We start from the raw sequence: 21,393 nt of genomic DNA, 5'->3' as shown, positions 1-21,393 counted from the left end.
CCTACGCTTTCCCACTCATGGCAGGCTCAATGCGGCTTACATGGGGCAATGGAGGGTTAAGTGACTTGCCCAGAGTCACAAGGAGCTGCCTGTGCCTGAAGTGGGAATCGAACTCAGTTCCTCAGTTCCCCAGGACCAAATTGGTAGTGAGGGGTAAGGCAAAGTTGTAACATATAGATGAGTGAAAAAAAAGTAGGAAGAAATAGAAAGTAAGATGACTGATTTGAAGAAAATTGCACGTGAGGTCAGAGAGATGGTTAAATATCATCTCAGCTAGGGTAGGAGTGGATAAATATGTCCCGCTGCAGTATGTGCAGCCCGACTCAATCCTTGTGTGTGTGAGACTAACAAGTTAGTTACTTCTTCCATTAAAGGCTTGGTTGAGGAGCCAAGCTTTCACCTGCTTCCTGAAGTAGAGATAGTCTTGTGTTAAGCGGAGCCTTTCCGGCCATGCATTCCAGAGTGTGGGGGCTACTCCAGAGAAGGCTCGCTTGCGGGTATCACATCGTGTAGTCTTTTGGAGAGGGTGTGGTTAGTGAAAGTCCTTGGGAGGATCTTAGTGTCCTTGGCGGTGTGTGGAGGTTCATCCTATTCTTCAGATACTCGGGGCCATTTCCTTTCAGGGCCTTGAAGATCAGGCATAGAGTTTTAAATTTAGTCCTGTATTGTACTGGTAGCCAGTGTAGGTTTTGCAAAAATGGTGTAATGTGGTCACGTCGCTTGCAACCTTCTATGAGTCTTGCTGCTGCATTCTGAATCAACTGGAGCTGGTGCAGGCCCTTTGTAGTCAGACCATTGTATAGTGCATTGTAGTAATCCAGTCTTAATGTTACCATGGCATGCACAACTGGGATAATATTTACCTTCTCGATGCAAGGAGAGAGGCAGCGTAGCTGTCGCAAATAGTAGAAGCAGCTCTTAAAGGTTGCTTGGATTTGGGGACTCAGAGTAAGTGTTGAATCTAACTGTATTCCAAGGTTCCTGACTTGTGATTTGAGGGGGAGTTCATACATCCCAAAAGGGATTTTGATGTCAGGTATGTATCCACTTGTGTTAGGGACCCAGAGAAGCTCGGTTTTACTTCGGTTCAGGCAGAGTTTGTTGTGTTTAGTCCATTCTTTGATTGATGTTAGACAAGTAATCAGTTTATTCAAGGCTCAATGGGTAAGTCAGGTTCAATGGGTATGAGTAGCTGCACATCATCCGCATAGATGTAGAACTGAGTGTCCATTGACCGAATCAGCTCAGTTAGTGGCTTGAGGTAGATATTGAACAGAATAGGTGACAGTATCGATCCTTGTGGTGCCCCGCAGGTCAGTGTCCATGGTGGTGATGAGTTGCTGCCAAACATTATGGATTGTTGCCTGTCTGATAGATAGATAGGATCTGAACCAGGCAAGTACTGTTCCATTGATACCTGTTTCTGTCAGTCGTGCTAGCAAGATATCATGATCCACAGTGTCAAAAGCTGCTGAGAAATCTAGCAGTACTAACATCGAGGCAGATCCCTTGTCTTGGTTTCCGTGAAGATCATCTAGCAGGGATACGAGGACCGTTTCTGTTCCATAACCGGGTCTGAATGCAGATTGACATGGATCTAGCCAGTTACTCTTTTCTAGCCATTCATTAAGTTGAACACAGACTGTTCGTTCAATGAGTTTCCCTAGAAACGGGATGTTGGATACTGGCCTGTAACTTTCAAGTTTGTCCTGGTCAAGGTTGTTTTTCTTCAGCAGAGGGTGAACCACTGCCCTTTTTAATGCTGTTGGTAGTTGCCCATTAGAAAGAGAGGTGTTCACAATTTTTGTGGCGCCTTCTATAAGGCCCATACTTGCCTGCTGCACTATCTTTGATGGGCAGGGATCGAGGGAGCAGGTAGTTGGTCGAAGGTCTCTTAGAAGTTTGTCAAGGCTCTCCTCTGTCATTAGGTTAAAAGTGTTCCATAACCAGTTATCTCCCGCTGAATATCTGTGATTATTTTTATTTATTTATTTATTTTTTGTTACATTTGTACCCCACGCTTTCCCACTCATGGCAGGCTCAATGCGGCTTACATGGGGCAATGGAGGGTTAAGTGACTTGCCCAGAGTCACAAGGAGCTGCCTGTGCCTGAAGTGGGAATTGAACTCAGTTCCTCAGTTCCCCAGGATCAAAGTCCACCACCCTAACCACCATTAGGCTCTTAAATCCTATTTAAACAACCAGGAGCTGTTCCTGGCCAGTTAAATAGTTTTGAATATTGAGAGGGTAAATGTTCATGTACTGTAAACATGTACTTGCCCATTTTATGAACTGCATGCCCCCACTCCACCAAAGCTATGCCTCTGGGAATGCCTATGTGCAGGTTGCATAAAGAATACATAAGTATTGTCATACTGGGAAAGACCAAAGGTCCATCGAACCCAGCATCCTGTTTCCAACAGTGGCCAATTCAGGTCACAAATACCTGGCAAGATCCCAAAAAAGTACAAAACATTTTATACTGCTTATCCCAGAAATAGTGGATTTTCCCCAAGTCCATTTAATAATGGTCTATGGACTTTTCCTTTAGTAAGCCGTCCAAACCTTTTTTAAACTCCGCTAAGCTAACCGCCTTTACCACAATCTCTGGCCAGGAATTCCAGAGTTTAATTACAAGTTGAGTGAAGAAAAATTTTCTCCGATTCATTTTAAATTTTCTACATTGTAGCTTCATCGCATGCCCCCTAGTCCTAGTATTTTTGGAAAGCGTGAACAGACGCTTCACATCTACCTGTTCAACTCCACTCATTATTTTATAGGCACTCACGCTTTGTGTGCTGTATATATGCACATATATGGTCACACATGAAAGTTCTTTAATGCATGTAAAATGGTCTTTACACATAGTAAAAGCTTTGTAAAGTTACTGCTGATGTGAGTAAAGACACCCATTTAACAATGGACATACGTTTACATGCAAAGAAGGTGGACAATTTCCAAAAGGCTTTTTTACCTGGATAGGTCACCTTTTACCCACATCAATGATCTCTGAAAATTGCCCCCCCACCCCCGCCCCACCACCACCAACTGCCTTACATGTAGAAGTATAGGTAAGTGAATACTATGCAGTTATCATTTTTTTTTTTTTTAGTTCAATCAGTTTTTTATTGATTTTATAACATATTGTAAATTTAGTACCAATGACAATAACAGTTAACAGAAAGGTCAATGTACTCTGACTATATATATATACGTATATGTATATTCGTATGAAGTATGCATGCATATCAGATGTTATAGTATTAATGCCAATGTTTGAAAAGTACCTGTACATTAATTACTTAGCTGGATGAATATTTAATCACCAGAGACCAAATTTTATTATATGCCATAAAGGAACCACATTTCTCTGCTGCTACGTTTTCGTATTTAGCTGTTAGACATACTGAGTTCCACCACATTTCGTAGGTTAACTTTGTAAAATCTTTCCAGTTTTGACATATCAATTTTATAGCCACTTGGATCAATATACGTAGTAGTGTAATTATATGTGGTGATAATGTATTGTTAATGCCGAAATCTCCTGCTATTATCGTTTTGTAAGTTAAAGAAATCTTTAAATTTAGTATAAGAGAAATTGTTTTCTCTATTTGAGACCAATATTCATCCAGTAATGGGCAATGATATATTAAATGGTCCAAGGTTCCTATATTGTTGCAGCAGGACCAGCAACGATTGGAAGCATCTTTTGATATCTTAGATAGTTTATATGGTGTCCACATAGCTCTATGTAATATATAAAATGACAATTATAATATAGGGGGAGCTGTGGTTTAATTTTTTATTTACTTTGCACAGTATGTTTGACATTTCACCTGTCATTTCTGATATACAAAGGGCAATTTTCAAAGCCATTTCTGTGAGTAAAATAGTGTTGTAGCTGCAGAAATAGTTTCTTTTGAAAACTGCATTTTGCATGTCTCTCCTGGAGGTGGAGTTGGGTGGGAATCACAGAAATGCACATATTTTTGTCAAAAGATAAAATAAAATAAAAACTACCAGCAGAAGAAGGAGGAGCACATGCCTGAAAGCGCCTTTTCTTTAAGCAATTTTCAAAGGGAAAATATGTGCTTAGTTTCATTTTGAAAACGGGTGCAACATGCCTGGGTAAAAAGTACCCCCACAGGCTTGGCAGTTGTGAGGGTGATGGAGAAATTCAGTGGCATACCTACCTTAAATGCCACCTGGGGCCAAGGAGGTGTGCGGTGCGTGCGCGCACTCTCGGCTCTGCCAGTCCCATGCCCCCTCAGACGTCAACTTCCTGTTCCAGGGCAGAGGACTGGCAGAGACGACAGCACGTGCCCACTCTGTGCACCCCCTCGCTGCCAGCACCCGGGGCAGACTGCCCCCACCGCCCCGCCCTAGGTATGCTAGATGGGAAATTAGCCTTTTAATTGGTCATACTACTTCTGTTTTTGTGCTGTTGCTGTCTGCTTATCCTGATGTTGAATGCTGCAGGTCAGGAGACTACCGCCAGCCAGCTGGCCTTTGCAGTGATAGAAATAGCAAGGCATCCAGCGATAATGGAAAGGTAGGTCAACAATTCATTTTATTTATCTTAAATGGGATCTTGGCTTTTGTTTTCAGGCTCACTTGTAATTTTACATTTGCCTTTTAAACAATAGCTCCTACACTGTACAATCATAGCACTTATGAATTGTCCATTCAGCTTTCTAGGTGGTGAATGAACTGAAAGAGGATGGGTCCTTGGTAGAGGCCTAAAGTGGCCGACTGGGTTAGTAACTGGTTGAGTGGAAGGCAACAAAGGGGTAGTAATAAATGGAGTTCACTCTGAGGCAGGGGCGTATCTGGACTCCGGCGGTAGGGGGGGCCAGAGCCAGAGGGAGGGGGCACATTTTAGCCCCCCCCCCGCCGCCGAGCCCCCACCGCCAAGCCCCCACCGCCACCAATGACTCTCTCCACCCCCCTCCCGCCGCCAACCCTCCCCCGCTGCCGTTCTTACTTTTGCTGGCGGGGGACCCCAACCCCCGCCAGCCGAGGTCTGCTTCCACCTGCCGCAAAAACTTCTTCTTCAGCCGGCGGGGGACCCCAAACCCCCGCCAGCCGCCCCGCGGTGTTTAAAATTCATCTTTGGCCTCCGTGGCCGTGCTGCTGTGATAGGCGCTGTTGAAATCCACTTCGGAGTCTGACGTCGTTGTACGTTGTACGTGCTGCGACGTCAGACTCCGAAGTGGATTTCAACAGCGCCTATCACAGCAGCACGGCCACGGAGGCCGAAGATGAATTTTAAACACCGCGGGGCGGCTGGCGGGGGTTTGGGGTCCCCCGCCGGCTGAAGAAGAAGTTTTTATGGCAGCGGCAGGTGGAAGCAGACCTCGGCTGGCGGGGGTTGGGGTCCCCCGCCAGCAAAAGTAAGAACGGCAGCGGGGGAGGGTTGATAGCGGTAGGGGGGTCCAGGGCAAAATCTGCGGGGGCCCAGGCCCCTGAGGCCCCACGCAGATACGCCCCTGCTCTGAGGAAACAGACCTTACCAGTGGTATGTCGCAAGGATTGATTCTTGGTCCAGTTCTTTTTAACATTTTTGTTATCAATGTTGTGGAAGGGCTGTTTGGTAATATAGGATCCAGCTCTGGAACCCCTAACAAACTCCTTGCCTTGTCCAGGGAGAGACAGGGGGTGTGTCTCGCATTGCGTTTACCTCCCTTCTCCCTGCCGCTGCTTCTCTCTGAACCGTCCCGCCCCTTCAGAAAACAGGAAGTTGCATCAGAAGGGGTGGGACGGTTCAGAGAGAAAGTCCCGGTGCAGGCCACAAGCAGCCTATGAGTGCTGCTGTTGCTGGTGCTGCCCAGCCAAACACTGGAGGTGATTTTAAGGCATGGGGAAGGGGGGGAATGGTGAGAGTTTTGCAGGGCCAGGAAGGGAAGGAAAAGATACATCAGGAGGGAGAAGGGAGGAACTGATGGGTTATGTATGTAATACACAAATCTTGAATGGATGTGCCACTGGGGAGAGGTAATTTCCATTGGATTTAGCACCCCTACAGATCAGAAGATGGGCGTCCTTCTCACAGGGTCGCCCAAATCGGTATAATCAAAAGCCGGTTTTGGACATCCCCAACTGCTTTCCATCACAGGGACGGCCAAAGTTCCTGGGGGCATGTCGGAGGCGTAGCGAAGGCGGGACTTGGGCATGCCTTACACATGGACATCCTCGACCCATAATGGAAAAAAAAGGGCGTCCCTGACGAGCACTTGGACGATTTTACCTGGTCCTGTTTTTCTTACGACCAAGGCACAAAAAGGTGCCCGAACTGACCAGATGACTACCAGAGAGAATCGGGGATGACCTCCCCTTACTCCCCTAGTGGTCACTAACCCCCTCCCACCCTCAAAAAAAATCTTTAAAAATATTTTGTGCCAGCCTCAAATGCCATACTCAGGTCCATCACAGCAGTATGCAGGTCCCTGGACCAGTTTTAGTGGGTGTAGTGCACTTCAGCCAGGCGGACCCAGGCCCACCCCCCCTACCTGTTACACTTGTGGTGGTAAATGTGAGCCCTCCAAAACCCACCACAAACCCACTATACCCACATCTAGGTGCCCCCCTTCACCCGTAAGGGCCATGGTAGTGGTGTACAGTGGTGGGTAGTGGGCTTTGGGGGGGGGGGGGTTGGGGGGCTCAGCATACAAGGTAAGGGAGCTATGTACCTGGGAGCAATTTCTGAAGTCCACTGTAGTGCCCCCTAGGGTGCCCAGTTGGTGTCCTGGCATGTCAGGGGGACCAATGCACCATGAACGCTGGCTCATCCCACGACCAAAGGGCTTGCATTTGGTCATTTCTGAGATGGGCGTCCTTGGTTTCCGTTATTGCCGAAAATCAGAAACAACCAAGTCTAGGGACGACCATGTCTAGGGATGAGCTAAATTTCAGGATTTGGGCATCCCTGACCGTATTATCGAAACGAAAGATGGATGTCCACCTTGTTTTGATAATATGGGTTTCCCCACCCCTCCGTCGGGACGTTTTACGAGGATGTCCTCAGCAAATCTTGGGCATCCCTTTCGATTATGCACATGGACATAATTTTGAAAAGTTGGCTCCTATGTCTGGTAAGGTTTGCCTCTCTACAATAGGGTAGACACCCGTAATGGTATAGATAACATAAGGAGGGATGTAGTGAAGCTTGAAGTATGGTTCAGAATTTGGCAGCTAAGATTTAATTCTAAACAATGCATTTGGGTTGCAAAAACCAGAGGCTGAAGTACTTTGTGCACAAAAGAAGAGCAGGACTTGGGGTGATCGTATCTGACGATTTTAAGGTCATCAAAAAGGTAGAAGAGGCTACAGCAAAAGCCAGAAGGATGCTTGAGTATGTAGGGAGAGGAATGGCCAGTAGGAAAAGGAAGAACATAAGAGTAGCCAATCTGGGCCAGACCAATGGGGTCCATCTAGCCCAGTATCCTGTTTTCCAAATAGTGACCAAGCCAGGTCACAAATACCTGGCAGAAACCCGAATTGTGGCAACACTCCGTACTACAAATCCCAGGGCAAGCAGTTGCTTTCCATGTCTGTCTCAATAGCAGACTATGGACTTTTCCTCCAGGAATTTGTCCAAACGTTTTTTTAAACCCAGATACACTAACCGCTGTGAAAGCATTACCGGTTCCATGCTGGTTAATTGTGATGTCTCTAACGTGAAGTGCTGTGCGCGAGCATGCTCAGTTTCATTAAAACGAGCGTGCACAGTGCTGAAAAACAGGACAGGGCGCCAGCAATATTAGAAAAGCGTGGGACAGAGCTGGCGGGGGATGGGGACCCCTGCCAGCCAAACTGGGAGCCCCAGAACCCGTTTGAGGGGCCCAGGCCCCCGTGGCCCCCCAATAGCTACGCCTCTGGTCCAAATGAGCAGTTAACCGACAGTGATGTGTGCCTCAGAGCAGGTCAAAATGCTGACGGAGAAATTGCTTGAACTAGACATGCATTTTCATTAGAAAATCAGGAATATTTGTATGGCCAGAACGTGCCCCCGTTGAATGTTTAATGAGACTTGATATACCACCTTTCAGCAAGATAATCTGTACATGTTGTAGGTAGCTTTTTTTTTTTTTTTTTGCTACTTACATGCGCATGCCATTTACATTTAAATTAGTTTTTTACACATGCGAATGGTGTGGGAGAGGCAATGTGTAAATCTGTGAGTAAATTGTTTGATGCCTACAGAAGTACAGTTAAAGCCAACTATTTCATTTTAACTGGAATTTCCTCTAGACTGACTTTGCACAATCAGGAAATGTTCATTATAGAGTGGAATCACTGGGACAACACTTTTCATGGACCTATTGAACAGGTATCACGTTAGTTCAGTCTGCAAAGATCAGAATTTGGAGATCCTGAATTGCCACACAAAATACACCCTGACCCCAGGATCATTCCATTCTCTATGTACAACAGTGTTCGTTGCTTGAGACTTCCTGCATATCCTGATTATATAAGAGCAAACAGAAGGTTGGGAGCAGGGGAGTAGCCAGACTGGCGGGGGGGGGGGGGGGTCCAGAGCCTGAGGTGAGGGGGCACATTTTAGCCCCCCCCCTGGCGCCGCTGACCCCCCCTCCCACCATTTTTGACCCGCCACCACCAACAACTTTGACCCCCCCCCCCCCCCGCCAACGACCCTCTTGACCCTCCCTTCTGTCACCAATCTTCCCCCGCCGCCGCTGTCGGCTACCTTTGCTGGCAGAGGACCCTAACCCCCACCAGCCGAGGTCCTCTTCTTTCACCGCAAGGCTTCGTTCTGTTTCTGTGAGTCTGACGTCCTGCACGTACACACGCAGGATGTAAGACTCACAGAAATAGAACGAAGCCTTGCGCTGGAAGAAGAGGACCTCAGCTGGCAGGGGGTTGGGGTCCCCCAGCAGCAAAGGTAGGCGGTGGCTGGGGGAGGGTTGGCGGCGGGAGGGGGGTCGAGAGGGTTGTTGGCAGGAGGGCCCAGGTCCCCGTGGCCCCACGTAGCTACGCCACTGGTCAGGAGTAAGTGTAATTGGGGGGAACATTTGAGGAGGACCCCCCCCCCCCTCAAAATCAAGTCCATAAAAACTTATAATCTTGCTGGCTTTGAATTCCGAGTGTGGCATTTACTTTCGGACTGCTGAACTAACAACAATTACTTTTGCTTTTAAGTAGTTACTTTTATAGATGTGTAGATTGGTGGAAAAGGGTTTATTTTAGATTGGCAAATTTTCTATTATCCTTTATCTGCAGGGTTCGGGCTGAAGTGGATGAGATGATTGGTTCTAAGAGGAACATTGACTATGAGGACCTTGGCAAACTGAAGTACTTATCACAGGTAAACTGGAATTCACTGCCAGAGAATGTGGTAAAGGCGGTTAGCTTAGTGGGGTTTAAAAAAGGATTGGATGACTTCCTAAAGGAAAAGTCCAAAGTCCATTATTAAAATAGACTTGGGGAAAATCCACTACTGATTTCTAGGATAAGCAGCATAAAATGTACTGTACTTTTTTGGGATCTTTCCAGGTACTTGTGACCTGGTTTGGCCACTGTTGGAAACAGGATGTTGGGTTTGATGGACTTTTTGGTCTGTCCCAGAATGGCAATACGTATGTTCTTATGTATATCATGGCATCGGAATAAACTGGAGGCAACTAGAAGTTATTGCAGAATTTAGAGCATGGATAAGCAAACTTTTGGAGCTGTGGATGAGGGACCATTGAGGATCTGGGGAAGGGGTCACCAGAGATCTAATTAGAATGACAGGGATACATGGGTGCCCAATGGAAAGCTCAGTTCTGGCCAACCAATGCCATTTCCTGCTGGAAGTGAAATGCTCCTGTTGTCATCCATTTCGTTGCAACAGTTCGATGGAGACCTTCTATGACCAGATGTTGTCCCTAGGCCATAGCTTTCCTACCTTTGTCTTTAAGGTTGAAATTGCCAGAGTAAGCTAAGAAAAGTACCACAGCTTGCAGTATACCTGTATCCCACTGAAGCATCTTGAGATCCCACAGCTTGAACCCAGAGAATGACCATCTTCTCTTACCTAAACACCAATGAGCTCAGAAGCACATCATGGTCCATTAGAGCCGGAAGTGGATTTCTTGTCATGTCTTATTTATTTATTTGTTACATTTATATCCCACATTTTCCCACCTATTTGCAGGCTCAATGTGGCTTACAAAGTACCGTAAAGGCGTTTGCCAATTCGATTGATAACAAATACAAGATTGTGTTGTGGTCAAATGAGGTAGAAGTGAATCAGACGTCAGGGGTCAAGGGAAGAGGATAGTATGTTGTCCAGTATGACCATTGATTATGTTGTGTAGCTGGGTGTGGAGATTTATGTTGGATCGGTGGGATAGGCTTTTTTGAAGAGGTGGGTTTTTAATGATTTCCTGAAGTTTAGGTGGTCATGTATTGTTTTCAGTGCATACGGGAGACCATTCCATAGTTGTGCGCTTATGTAGGAGAAACTAGATGCAACGTTCTCAATTGGTTCAAGGGATTTCTAACCACACGATCATACCAAGTGACATCTAACTCGTGTACTTCAGCCACATGGATACCTGAATGTGGAGTCCCACAGGGATCCCCCCTCTCGCCGACTCTATTCAACTTAATGATGACACCCTTAGCCAAACTATTATCAAACCCATACATATACGCAGTCGACGTAACGATCTACATCCCATTCAAACAAGATCTAAAGGAAATCTCCAATGACATCAACCAAAGTCTCCAGATCATGCACTCATGGGCGGATGCACTTCGGCTGAAACTGAATGCAGATAAAACCCAATGCCTAATACTTACCTCTCAACATAATAAGAACAAATTTACCGCCATAAATACACCAAATTTGAACCTTCCAATCTCGGACACCCTAAAAATTCTTGGAGTCATCACTGATCGACACCTAACACTCGAGAACCATGCGAAAAACACAACCAAGAAGATGTTCCACTCTGTGTGGAAATTAAAAACAGTAAGACCTTTCTTCCCAAGGTCAGTTTTCCGCAACCTGATACAATCTATGGTGCTCAGTCATCTAGACTATTGTAACGCACTCTACGCCGGCTGTAAAGAGCAAATAATCAAGAAACTTCAGACATCCCAAAACACTGCAGCCAGACTCATATTTGGTAAGACAAAATACGAAAGTGCTAAACCCTTACGAGAGAAACTACATTGGCTCCCATTTAAAGAACGTATCACGTTCAAAATATGCTCTCTAGTCCATAAAATCATTCACGGAGATGCACCAGCCTACATGTCAGACCTGATAGACTTACCACCCAGGAATGCCAAAAGTTCATCCCGCATATTCCTCAACTTGCACTTCCCTAACTGCAAAGGTCTAAAATACAAACTAATGCACGCGTCAAACTTTACCTACTTGAGCACACAGTTATGGAACGCATTGCCGTGTAAATTTAAAAACGATCTACGAACTAACGGACTTCCGCAAACTACTGAAGACCCATCTCTTTAACATGGCATACAACAAAAATCAACCAATGTGAATATACACAACTCCCCCACGTATATTCAGAACTGTCTTACAATAACTGCTTGTTATACTACTACCATGTTCTATCATTATCATGTTACCCAAAATCCTGCTGTAACACTAAATGTCTATTTTCTGATATATTTCCATTACTCGTGATGTATTGTAAGCCACATTGAGCCTGCAAAGAGGTGGGAAAATGTGGGATACAAATGCAATAAATAAATAAGTTGTTTTGTATTTTAGCCTTTTGCAGTTTGGGTAATGTAAGTTTAGGTATGATCGGGTTGATCCGCGTTTGTTTCTAGTTGGTAGATCTATGAGGTCTGTCATGTATCCTGGGACTACGCCGTAGATGATTTTGTGGATCAATGTGCAGATTTTGAAGATGATCCGTTCTTTGATTGGGAGCCAGTGCAGCTTTTCTCGAACGGGTTTAGCGCTTTCAAATCGTATTTTACCATATATCAGTCCGGCTGCTGTGTTTTGGTCGGTCTTGTGGATTGGAAATCTAGTGAAAGATTTTTTTTTTGGGGGGGGGTGGTTCTTGTTTATTTACCTGGCCATTTCCTTCTACAATCAGAACCAGAGCAAGGATCCTGGTACCATAAAACTTTGCTGTCTACTACCTAGGAATTTTTTCCCTAGTTTTGTATCTTCAGGGTACAGAGTTTGGTCATTGTAATAACAGTTCTCATCTCGAATCCAGGTATGTGAACTTTCAGTGGTGTCATATGGGTGACGTCATTTTGGTGTCACCATATGAGCGCCCATGACCCAAATGGCAACATCTACTTCTCCCTCCTCCCTCCCATTCGCTGACCTCTGGCACTTGTCGACAGCAGGGCCTGTGCCTGCTCGCTGCTCTGGCCCGGGGTTCTTGGGCTTAAGGGAGATGTTGGGCCACCCATGGCGGTGCCTGTTAGGGGGGACGGTTCTTCAGGTTGCCTGTTCTCTCTTCCCTAACAGGCACCGCCTGGAGCAGCCCACATTTTCCTTCTGCCCAAGGACCTCCAGATGCAACAACAAATAGGCACTGGCCCTGCTCTCGATGAGGCGACTTTTAGATGGTGCTGTTTGGGTGCCCAGAATTCCAGCACACAAAAGTCCAGACCCCTAATAGCAGTACTGAAATGGCAGTTCCAAAACGGTGGTACCCGAAAGCTCTGCTTCGCTCAGATCCAGCACTAGGACTGCTTCTGGAACTCTACATGCATGGGTCCTAAATCGATGGTTCCTTCTGACTTGGGAAAATGAGAGATAAATGCAACACAAAATAAAGGAGCAAAAAAGCGTACACACAAAAAATAAAGAAAACAAAATGGAGCCCTGGGTTAAAAACTTAGGGCCTCTTTTACCACAGCGGTTAAAAGGCTTTTTTTTTTTAAAGGGAAATGGCCCTGCAGTAAGTGAACCACTTACCAAGTGGCCATTTCTCAGGACAGCCCTTATTGCCACCCATTGCCACACTCAGCAGGTGGTAACCAGGCAGCGTGCGGGGCTGCCCGATTACCGCCAGGTAAACCTCGTTGCTAATAAAAAAAATGTAAGCACCAGAAATGGCATGCACTGAGGGCAGGCAGTACCGCCAGGCTCCTGCAGTAGCCCGGTGCTAGTGCCGAAATTTGACACGCAGCATCTTTGTAAAAAGGGCTTTTAATGTAGAATATCCCAGAATATGCAAGTCTGATACAGCTTGTTGGTGAAACGTGGGTTGTTTCCTGATTTTATTTTTTATTTTTGTTACATTTGTACCCCACGCTTTCCCACTCATGGCAGGCTCAATGCGGCTTACATGGAGCAATGGAGGGTTAAGTGACTTGCCCAGAGTCACAAGGAGCTGCCTGTGCCTGAAGTGGGAATCGAACTCAGTTCCCCAGGACCAAAGTCCACCACCCTAACCACTAGACCTTTTGATATTAAAGTTTTAAGTTTTGAACACAGAGCTCTGTTTTAATTTTCTTTATTTTTGTGCTCAACCCCTTTGCCATAGTTCTAGGGACCAGATTCTAACCTGTGGCTGTTCACTCCCTCACAATTACCCAGAACTATACTTCTGTACATAATGCAGGCAGCGGCCCCATTTCTAGCTCTCCTCTGTAGGGGGGCATGTTGTGAACTGCCCCGTTCATATTGAGTCCTTTCTGTTCTTTACTGTTCCACAGATTCTCAAGGAAACCCTCCGACTGTACCCTCCAGCTCCTGCCACTTCTCGCCTTCTGGAAGAAGACACTGTTATTGAAGGAGTCAAGGTTCCAGCTACCGTTTCTTTATTTGTAAGTTCAGCAACGGCACTCCAGTAAGCAGCTGATGGGACAGGTTCTGATGAAAGCCACCAGCTTGCAAATGAGCTCTGTCTTTATTTAAACTAGCCGTTGTGCACGTTGATTCGTGTAGGTGTGTTGCGGAGATCTCAACACTAGAATTGATGGTTTCCCTTGACATCTTATCTGGCCATCACTAGGAAAGATGGATGTTCACTGTTCCATAACACACGTTCCTTGCACTCCCATCTGTGGACTGTTTACAGTAGTTCACCTTATGGTTTGGGATGGGCCAAGAAGCTGTTCCTTAGAGAAATGGATGCGGATTGTGCCGGGCATGTTAACTCATTCAAACAAGCTTTCTCTCTTTACAGATCAACATGTATGTAATGGCACGGATAGATAAGTTTTTCCCAGACCCCCTCACCTTTGACCCCGATCGCTTCAGTCCTGAGGCTCCTAGGTAATGCTCTAATTTATAGCCTTTGCTGATACTTGATGAGCTGAAAGAATTGAGAATGAGATGCCTTGTGTTGGGCAGCTTATGTAACTGGAATCGTGAAACAACGTCATGGAAGTTAAAGTGCTTATTTTTCGAAAAAGTGTGCCTTTGACTTCCGCAGTACTGTAGACTTCTTGCGTAGCAACTGCTGATGTCACATCACCATGTTGTAGTGCCGAAGCGAATGGGTGAGAGAGAAAGACACGGGGCTTTTTTTGTGCCGGTACACACCGATACGGCGTACCGGCACCATTTTCCCCCCGGTGACTCCTACACCCTTCCTCTCATTCCCCTACTTACTACTAAGTCGGACTTGGCAGTACGAACGGTGCAGACAGCGATTGAGAGAGGCTGACAGCGTCGGAGCTTCCCTCTGCGAGTCCCGCCTACGTTGTTTCAACTTCCTGTTTCCGCATAGGTGGGACTCGCAAAGGGAAGCTCCAATGCTGCCAGCCTCTCTCAATCGCTGCCTGCACCGCTCGCGCTGCTGAGTCTGACGCTGGCAGGCAGTGGAGAAGATGGATGGGCTGGGAGAAGAAGAATCACTGGTCATGGGAGAGGGGAGGGCAGGGGAGAGAGGAGAATAGCTGGACATCGATGAGAGGGGCGGGCAGGAGAGAGAGGAGAATCGCTGGATATCATGGGAGGGGGAGGGCAGGGAAGAGAGAATTGCTGGGCATCAATGGGAGGGGAGGGCAGGGATGAGAGCATTGCTGAACATGGCGGGGAGAGGGAAGAATCGCTGGACATGGATGGGAGGGGCGGGCAGGGAAGAGAGAATTGCTGGACATCGATGGGAGGGGAGGGCAGGAAAGAGAGAATTGCTGGACATCATGGGAGGGAAGGGCAGGGTTAAGAGAATTGCTGGACATTGATAGGAGGGCAGGGCAGGGGAGAGAGGAGAATTGCTGGACATGGATGGGAGGGGAGGGCAGGGAAGAGAGAATTGCTGGACATTGATAGGAGGGCAGGGCAGGGAAGAGAGGAGAAATGCTGGAAATGGATGGAGAAGAGAGCAGGAGATAGAGGAGAATTGCTGGACATAGATGGATGGAGGGGCTGGTGGAGAGAGAGGAGAAATGCTGGACTTGGATGGAGGAGAGGGGAGAGAGAATTATTGCTTTATATAGATACAGGGGAGGGAAGAGAGGAGAAATGCTGGACATGGATGGAGGGGAGGAAAGAAAAAAGAAGATGCACATGGATGGAGATGAGGGAAAGGGAAGAGAGGAGAAAAACTGCACATGGGTAGAGAAAATAGCAAAAGCTGGATCCACGTTATACCTTCTCTAGTCAATTCCACAGAGGACCCAGCTTTTACTTATGGATGTAGGGCAAGAAATGAAGAAGAAAGGAGGAAAGTAAAGAAATAAATGGAAAAGAAGTCCTGGAAACAGAGTTAAGGGAAGAGATAGAGAGCAGCAGAATCAGAGACTGGGACCAATATGGATAGAAAAACAAAGTCACCAGACAACAAAGGTAGAAAAACTCATTTTTTAGTGTTTGGAATATGTCCAATTTGAGAATTTACATCTGCTATCTTATTTTGCACTGGGTATATTGGAGCTGTAACAGCTTACAGAAATTATTTATAATGAAAAAAATCTTGTTATTTTTTTCTTCTATACTAGTATAGTATTTTCAATAATGGCTGTTTATATGCGCCATGGCTGGTATAGGGGATGTGGCTAATGTGGGTGTGGCTATCATAGGGGTGGAACCATATGTGGTGACCCCGCCCATAATGAGTACTGGCACCTTTTGTTCTACAAAAAAAGCACTGGAAAGACATGTTTGGATCCTCCAATTACTGAAGCCAACATTCTGCTTTTCCCCAAAAGAATAGATCCCCCTTTTCTCTCATATGCCCCTGTTAATTGTCAGAGGTGGAGGGAGGGGAACGCAGCAGTGCAGAAATCCAAAGATGATGACAGGTCCCAAAGGCTGCAGCACTAATGGATTCTTGCTCTTTCTTTCCTCTTGTGTTGGTACCATGAAGAGGCTTGTCGGGTCTGCTTGTGGCTGGGGAGGCCTCTTATACCGGGTGCCTATGCTAGATGGAAATTATGGTACCTAAAAATGAGGTCATGTAGAGATGTAGCGACCTAGGATGTGGCACTGGTGAATTTCTAGTGCCGTGTCAAGAGCTGCTTGTCACTAAAACATTAGATTTTGTAATAGATTTAAGGGAAAGAAAGAGGGCAGACAGGAAATTCTAAATTAGATGCGGTTTCAAGAATGTTCTTATATTAAAAGGCTGAAATACTTCTGTGATGTAATCATGAAATCCTCTATGGTACTGCATTTTTATTCACCTTCTCAATCAATAACTCAGTTTCATGCTGCTTCTTAACAATAGGCCGAACTTCACATATTTCCCGTTCTCTCTGGGACCCCGCTCCTGTATTGGCCAGGTGTTCTCACAGGTGAGTCGCTGCATGACTGACATACGCTTTGTATCCCCTTTACCGTGCCTCACACTGCGTTCAGAGATTCAAAGAGACTGGATCCCTGTATTTTCCTTAGAGATTGCTCTTCCGTCTGTATGTAACATTAAGCAGCTAAATCCATGATTGATGCTATCTCTATCTTTCTACACAATGTCTGGGGGGAAAAAAAACCGGATCCCCTTTAAATAGTTTGAAAATACTTCACAATTATTAAACATTTAGTATGCTACTACTACTACTACTACTACTTATCATTTCTAAAGCGCTACTAGATGTACGCAGCGCTGTACACTTGAACATGAAGAGACAGTCCCTGCTCGACAGAGCTTACAATCTAATTAGGACAGACATACAAGACAAACAAGAGATAAGGGAATATTAAAGTGAGGATGCTAAAATAAGGGTTAGGAGTTAAAAGCAGCATCAAAAAGGTGGGCTTTTACCTTAGATTTGAAGACGGCCAGAGATGGAGCTTGACGTACCAGCTCAGGAAGTCTATTCCAGGCATATGGTGCCTTTGAAAATACATTAGACTAAGCTTTATTAAGAAACTTCCTTAGCAAACGCTTTGCGCCATATGGTGTGGTTTGGTGCCAAAATTTAATCTCCGCTTTATCTTCTTCTCTAAGGGGGTCTTTTACTAAGGCGTGTTCACGTTTTTAGCGCGCACTAAAATTGGGCGCGCTAAATGTTAGAGATGCCCATAGGAATGCATTGGCGTCTCTAATGTTTAGCGTGCGCCCAGTTTAGCCCCCTAAATGCCATTTCGCTGAAATGGATCTTAATGGACACTTTTTCTGAATGATAACATTTTAAAAGCAGAGATCTGCCAGTTTGCATTTTGCAGTAACACCTGTCAATAGTAGTAATAATTTTTAATAATAATATAGTTTTGGGTTATTTGCAAGAATGTTTGGGGTTTCCAGGTTTTCTGAACACTGTGTGTATATCCATATCTATATCTCTACCTTATATGTACTCTGTGTGTGTGTGTGTGTGTACATATAGAGTCCTTCATTTTGTGGTCTCTTAAAAATTGAATCTCTTAACTGTCCATTTTCAACTTGTGGGTTGGTTTTACAGGACAAAGAATTTTTTACAGTTTCAACCAAAACCAAACCTGCGACCAAATTTTGTTGCTTGCTTTCAACTGAAACTGGCTGCCTCTAATCAGCGCAGTGCTGTGCTATGCTCCCTCTCCCCCCACCCTCTGTTGAACAAAGGCAGTTCCTCTACCCCATGGGCCTCCCTTACAAGCATTAGTAGTTTAATGGTGCAGTTGGGGCAGGGTCGATCCCCACTTGGTGCTGCTGGTTCTCTTGTCAAAATGGCTGCTGCAACTTCGTGTAGCGGTCTCACAAGTCTGCTGCCAGACGTTGCGGCAGCCATTTTGAGATTGGAGCCCGCATGCATAGCCAATCGCTCCTACCCATTCCGACTCCAATCTCAAAGGGTGGCCGTGACCTTCTGGCAGCAGCCTCGTACAATTGCTTCTTGAATTTGTGACAAGACATTTCGACAACAGAGCTGACGGGCAGGAGCAAGTGGGGATCGCTCCTGCCCTGACTGCACCACTGGACATCCCGTGTGCTTGTAAGGTAAGCCTACGGCTTTTTTTGAGAGGGTACTTGGGGCTACTGAGTACCGGCACCTTTTCCATTGTTTGCTAAAATTGATCCATGGTCACCAAGTCTTAATGAAAGAGCTCAGGCTCTACATATTAATTCTGCCTTGTCGCAGATTCTGTGACTGGCTGCAGGTAGCCTGGCTATTGTGAGGTGGGGTCCCTCAGTGATTACCCCACCCCTGAAGGCTGGCCTGGCATTTGAGTAACGGCACCTTTTTCACTAGAAACAAAATGCACTGGGTAAGCCACTGGGGTGAGGGAAATGGTCTGGGAGGGGAGTTGCTCCTGTTCAGGAGGAGGTGGTGGGGGCTGCATCAATTTCAGGGAGCCGTTTCGGTTTCAGACAGAAACACACTTGCATTTTCAGCTGAAACCAAAACAAGATGGAATTTGGATTTGGGCTCAGTTTCAGCACCAAAGCCAGAATTTGGTGTGCCTCTAGTTGGTTTACAGGTCAATTGAAATTCTCAGTTATGCAATGATATTTAGAAGGGCATTTTCGATATGACATCTAAATCCGATTTTGGACTTTTGCTGAAAATGTCCAAAAATCAAGTGGCCATTTGTTAGATGTTTTTGTGCTCAACGTATCTATCTTTTAGGACCGTTTTCGAAAAAAGAAGTCCAAGGGGAAAACGCAAAAAACAAGCCATTGAGATGTATGGGGGGGGGGGGGGGGCAGCATTCTTAGCAGATTGGCCACACAGACATCCCAGTAGAGCAGTGGGGCAGCCTATGGGGCACTGCAGTGGACTTCACCTAAAAGGTCCCAGGTCCACATCTCACCATTACCACCTTATATTGTATGGGGAGCCCACCAAAAACCTACTGTATCCCACTGTACACCACTACACTAGCCTTTATGGCCGCAGGCGTCTCCTATATGTGGGTATAGTAGATCTTTGTGGGTTTTGGATATTTTCCATCACAAGTGTAACAGTTAGCGTGGGATATGGACCTGGGTCCCCTTCTTTGGAGAGCTTAAGCCGAGGATAGGCAACTCAGGTCCTTCAGTGCCACAAACAGGCCTGGATTTCAGGATATCCACTTTGAAAGTGGGTGTGATTATATTTGTACACATTTCTGGCTAGCCTTTGGTTTGTTATAATGAAAAGTCTGCACTTTTAGTCCAAAAGAAGGGAAGGTTTAAGAAAGAAAATGTGATATGAGGGCACAGGAGAGCATACAGTGCCACTTTTAAGATTCAATTGACTATCCTTGCTGCTAAAATTGCTTGTGATTCAGCATTTTCCACGTCCTAAGCATCGCACACATTTCATATGTCAGATGTAATACTGAGCTCCTGCTCATCCTCTGCTCTCCTCCTGCAGATGGAAGCAAAGGTGGTGTTGGCAAAGCTGGTGCAAAGGTTTGACTTTCAGCTGGTTGCAGGACAGAGCTTTAAGATTCTGGACTCTGGGACACTGCGGCCGCTGGACGGGGCTATATGCTACCTGAAACCCCGGAGAGAAGCAACACGGTCCCAATAGCAGGAAGAATTCTTCTGTGCAAGGACTGAAGGAGGGCTGGAAGATTTAGCCTTGCAAATCAGCGTTTCTTGCTTCACACGTAGAAGGACTTTGTGGTTGTGATCAGAATATATGATATGTATAATTTGTATTTACTCTTTCAGATTCATGGCTTTAGCGCACTTCAGTGTCACATGAAAGGCATGGGGTGTGATGGAATATATAGGATGCACCGATCAATACATTATTCCCCTAATTCTATGGATGGCACTAAAAATTGCATGCGCAAATTTGGTCGCATGCCCACTTGTGCATGTAATTTAATTGCATAACAAACCATTTAGCGCCGATAATTGGGTGCTAATGAGTATCCGTGCTAATAGGCAGTAATTAAAATTTATGCACACATCTTTTAGTCACTATTCTATAAAGATGTGTGCATAAATATTTATATGCAGATCCAAAATGGGACGTGGCCACAGGAAGGACGTTCCTGGAATTTGCGTGCAGAATTGGATAGATCTACCACCTAATTTAGGCACAAGGATTTCCATCAGATTTCAGTTGGTGTAAATCCTCGTGCCAAAAATTGGGTGTGGAGCCCGATGCCAAATGCTACTTTATAAATAGTGTCCAACTCGGAGTTCCAAAAATAACCATTTTGGAAGCTCAGAGCAAATGTATTCCAAGTATTAATAAAGATGGAAAGAAAAGCAAGTAACAGCCAGCATGGTTAAAGGGAGAAGTGAAAGAGGCGGCTATTAGAGCCAAAAGAACATTTTTCTGAATATGGAAAAAAGATTAGATGAAGAAAACAAGAAGCAACACAATAAACACTGGCAAGTTAGATGCAGAGCATTGCTAAAGAAGGCCAAAAAGAGAATACAAAGAGAAATTTGCCTCTGAGGCAAAAACTCATAGTAAAAACTGTTTCAGGTATATCAGAAGCAGAAAGCCTGTGAGGAAATCCCTGCGACTGTTGATCATCAGGGAGTAAAAGGGGCACTCAGGGAGGACAGGGCCATAGCAGAGCGACTGAATGAATTCGTTGCTTCAGTTTTTTACTGAAGAAGATGTAACAGATCTACCTGTACCAGAGATGGTGTTCAAGGGTGATGGTGCAGAGGAACTGAAAGAAATTTAGGTGGACCTGGAAGACGTGCTGAGCCAAATCGATAAATTAAAGAGTAGTAAATCACCTGGACTGGATGGTATATACCCCAGAGTACTGAAAGAACTCAAATATACAACTGCAGATCTGCTGTTAGTGATCTGTAACCTGTCATTAAAATTGTCTGTAGTAGCTGAAGATTGGAGAGTGGCCAATGTAACGCCTATTTTTAAAAAGGGAGCCAGGGTGACCTGGGAAATTACAGACCGGTAAGCCCGATGTCAGTGCCGGGCAAAGAGTGGAAACTATTATAAAGAATAAAATCACTGAACACATAGACAAACATGGTTTAATGGGACAGAGTTATGGGACAAATCAATTGTGAGCTGTATTAAGTGGTATGTTAAGTAATTAAATCAAATTGGCCACTGTTGGAAGCAGGATACTGGACTAGATGGACCATTGGT

The 21,393-nt window shown here is 45.5% G+C and overlaps 1 protein-coding gene across 1 annotated transcript in view; it reads left to right on the top strand.

Moving 5' to 3' along the window:
- Nucleotides 1-21,065, top strand: part of LOC115478032 (cholesterol 24-hydroxylase-like) — a 72,286-nt gene extending 51,221 nt beyond the window's left edge. The window contains exons 10-15 of the mRNA XM_030215231.1: nucleotides 4,480-4,552; nucleotides 9,241-9,325; nucleotides 13,669-13,779; nucleotides 14,142-14,230; nucleotides 16,629-16,695; nucleotides 19,678-21,065. Of these exons, the coding sequence (XP_030071091.1) occupies nucleotides 4,480-4,552; nucleotides 9,241-9,325; nucleotides 13,669-13,779; nucleotides 14,142-14,230; nucleotides 16,629-16,695; nucleotides 19,678-19,836 (584 nt within the window). The 3' untranslated portion in view covers nucleotides 19,837-21,065. The remainder of the gene's footprint in view (nucleotides 1-4,479; nucleotides 4,553-9,240; nucleotides 9,326-13,668; nucleotides 13,780-14,141; nucleotides 14,231-16,628; nucleotides 16,696-19,677) is intronic.
- Nucleotides 21,066-21,393: the final 328 nt, after the last annotated feature.

The sequence above is a fragment of the Microcaecilia unicolor genome, chromosome 9 (genome assembly GCF_901765095.1).
Source record: "Microcaecilia unicolor chromosome 9, aMicUni1.1, whole genome shotgun sequence".
Classification (NCBI taxonomy): domain Eukaryota; kingdom Metazoa; phylum Chordata; class Amphibia; order Gymnophiona; family Siphonopidae; genus Microcaecilia; species Microcaecilia unicolor.
Note: the sequence above shows the minus strand (reverse complement) of the source record. Positions and strands in the feature narration are given on the sequence as shown.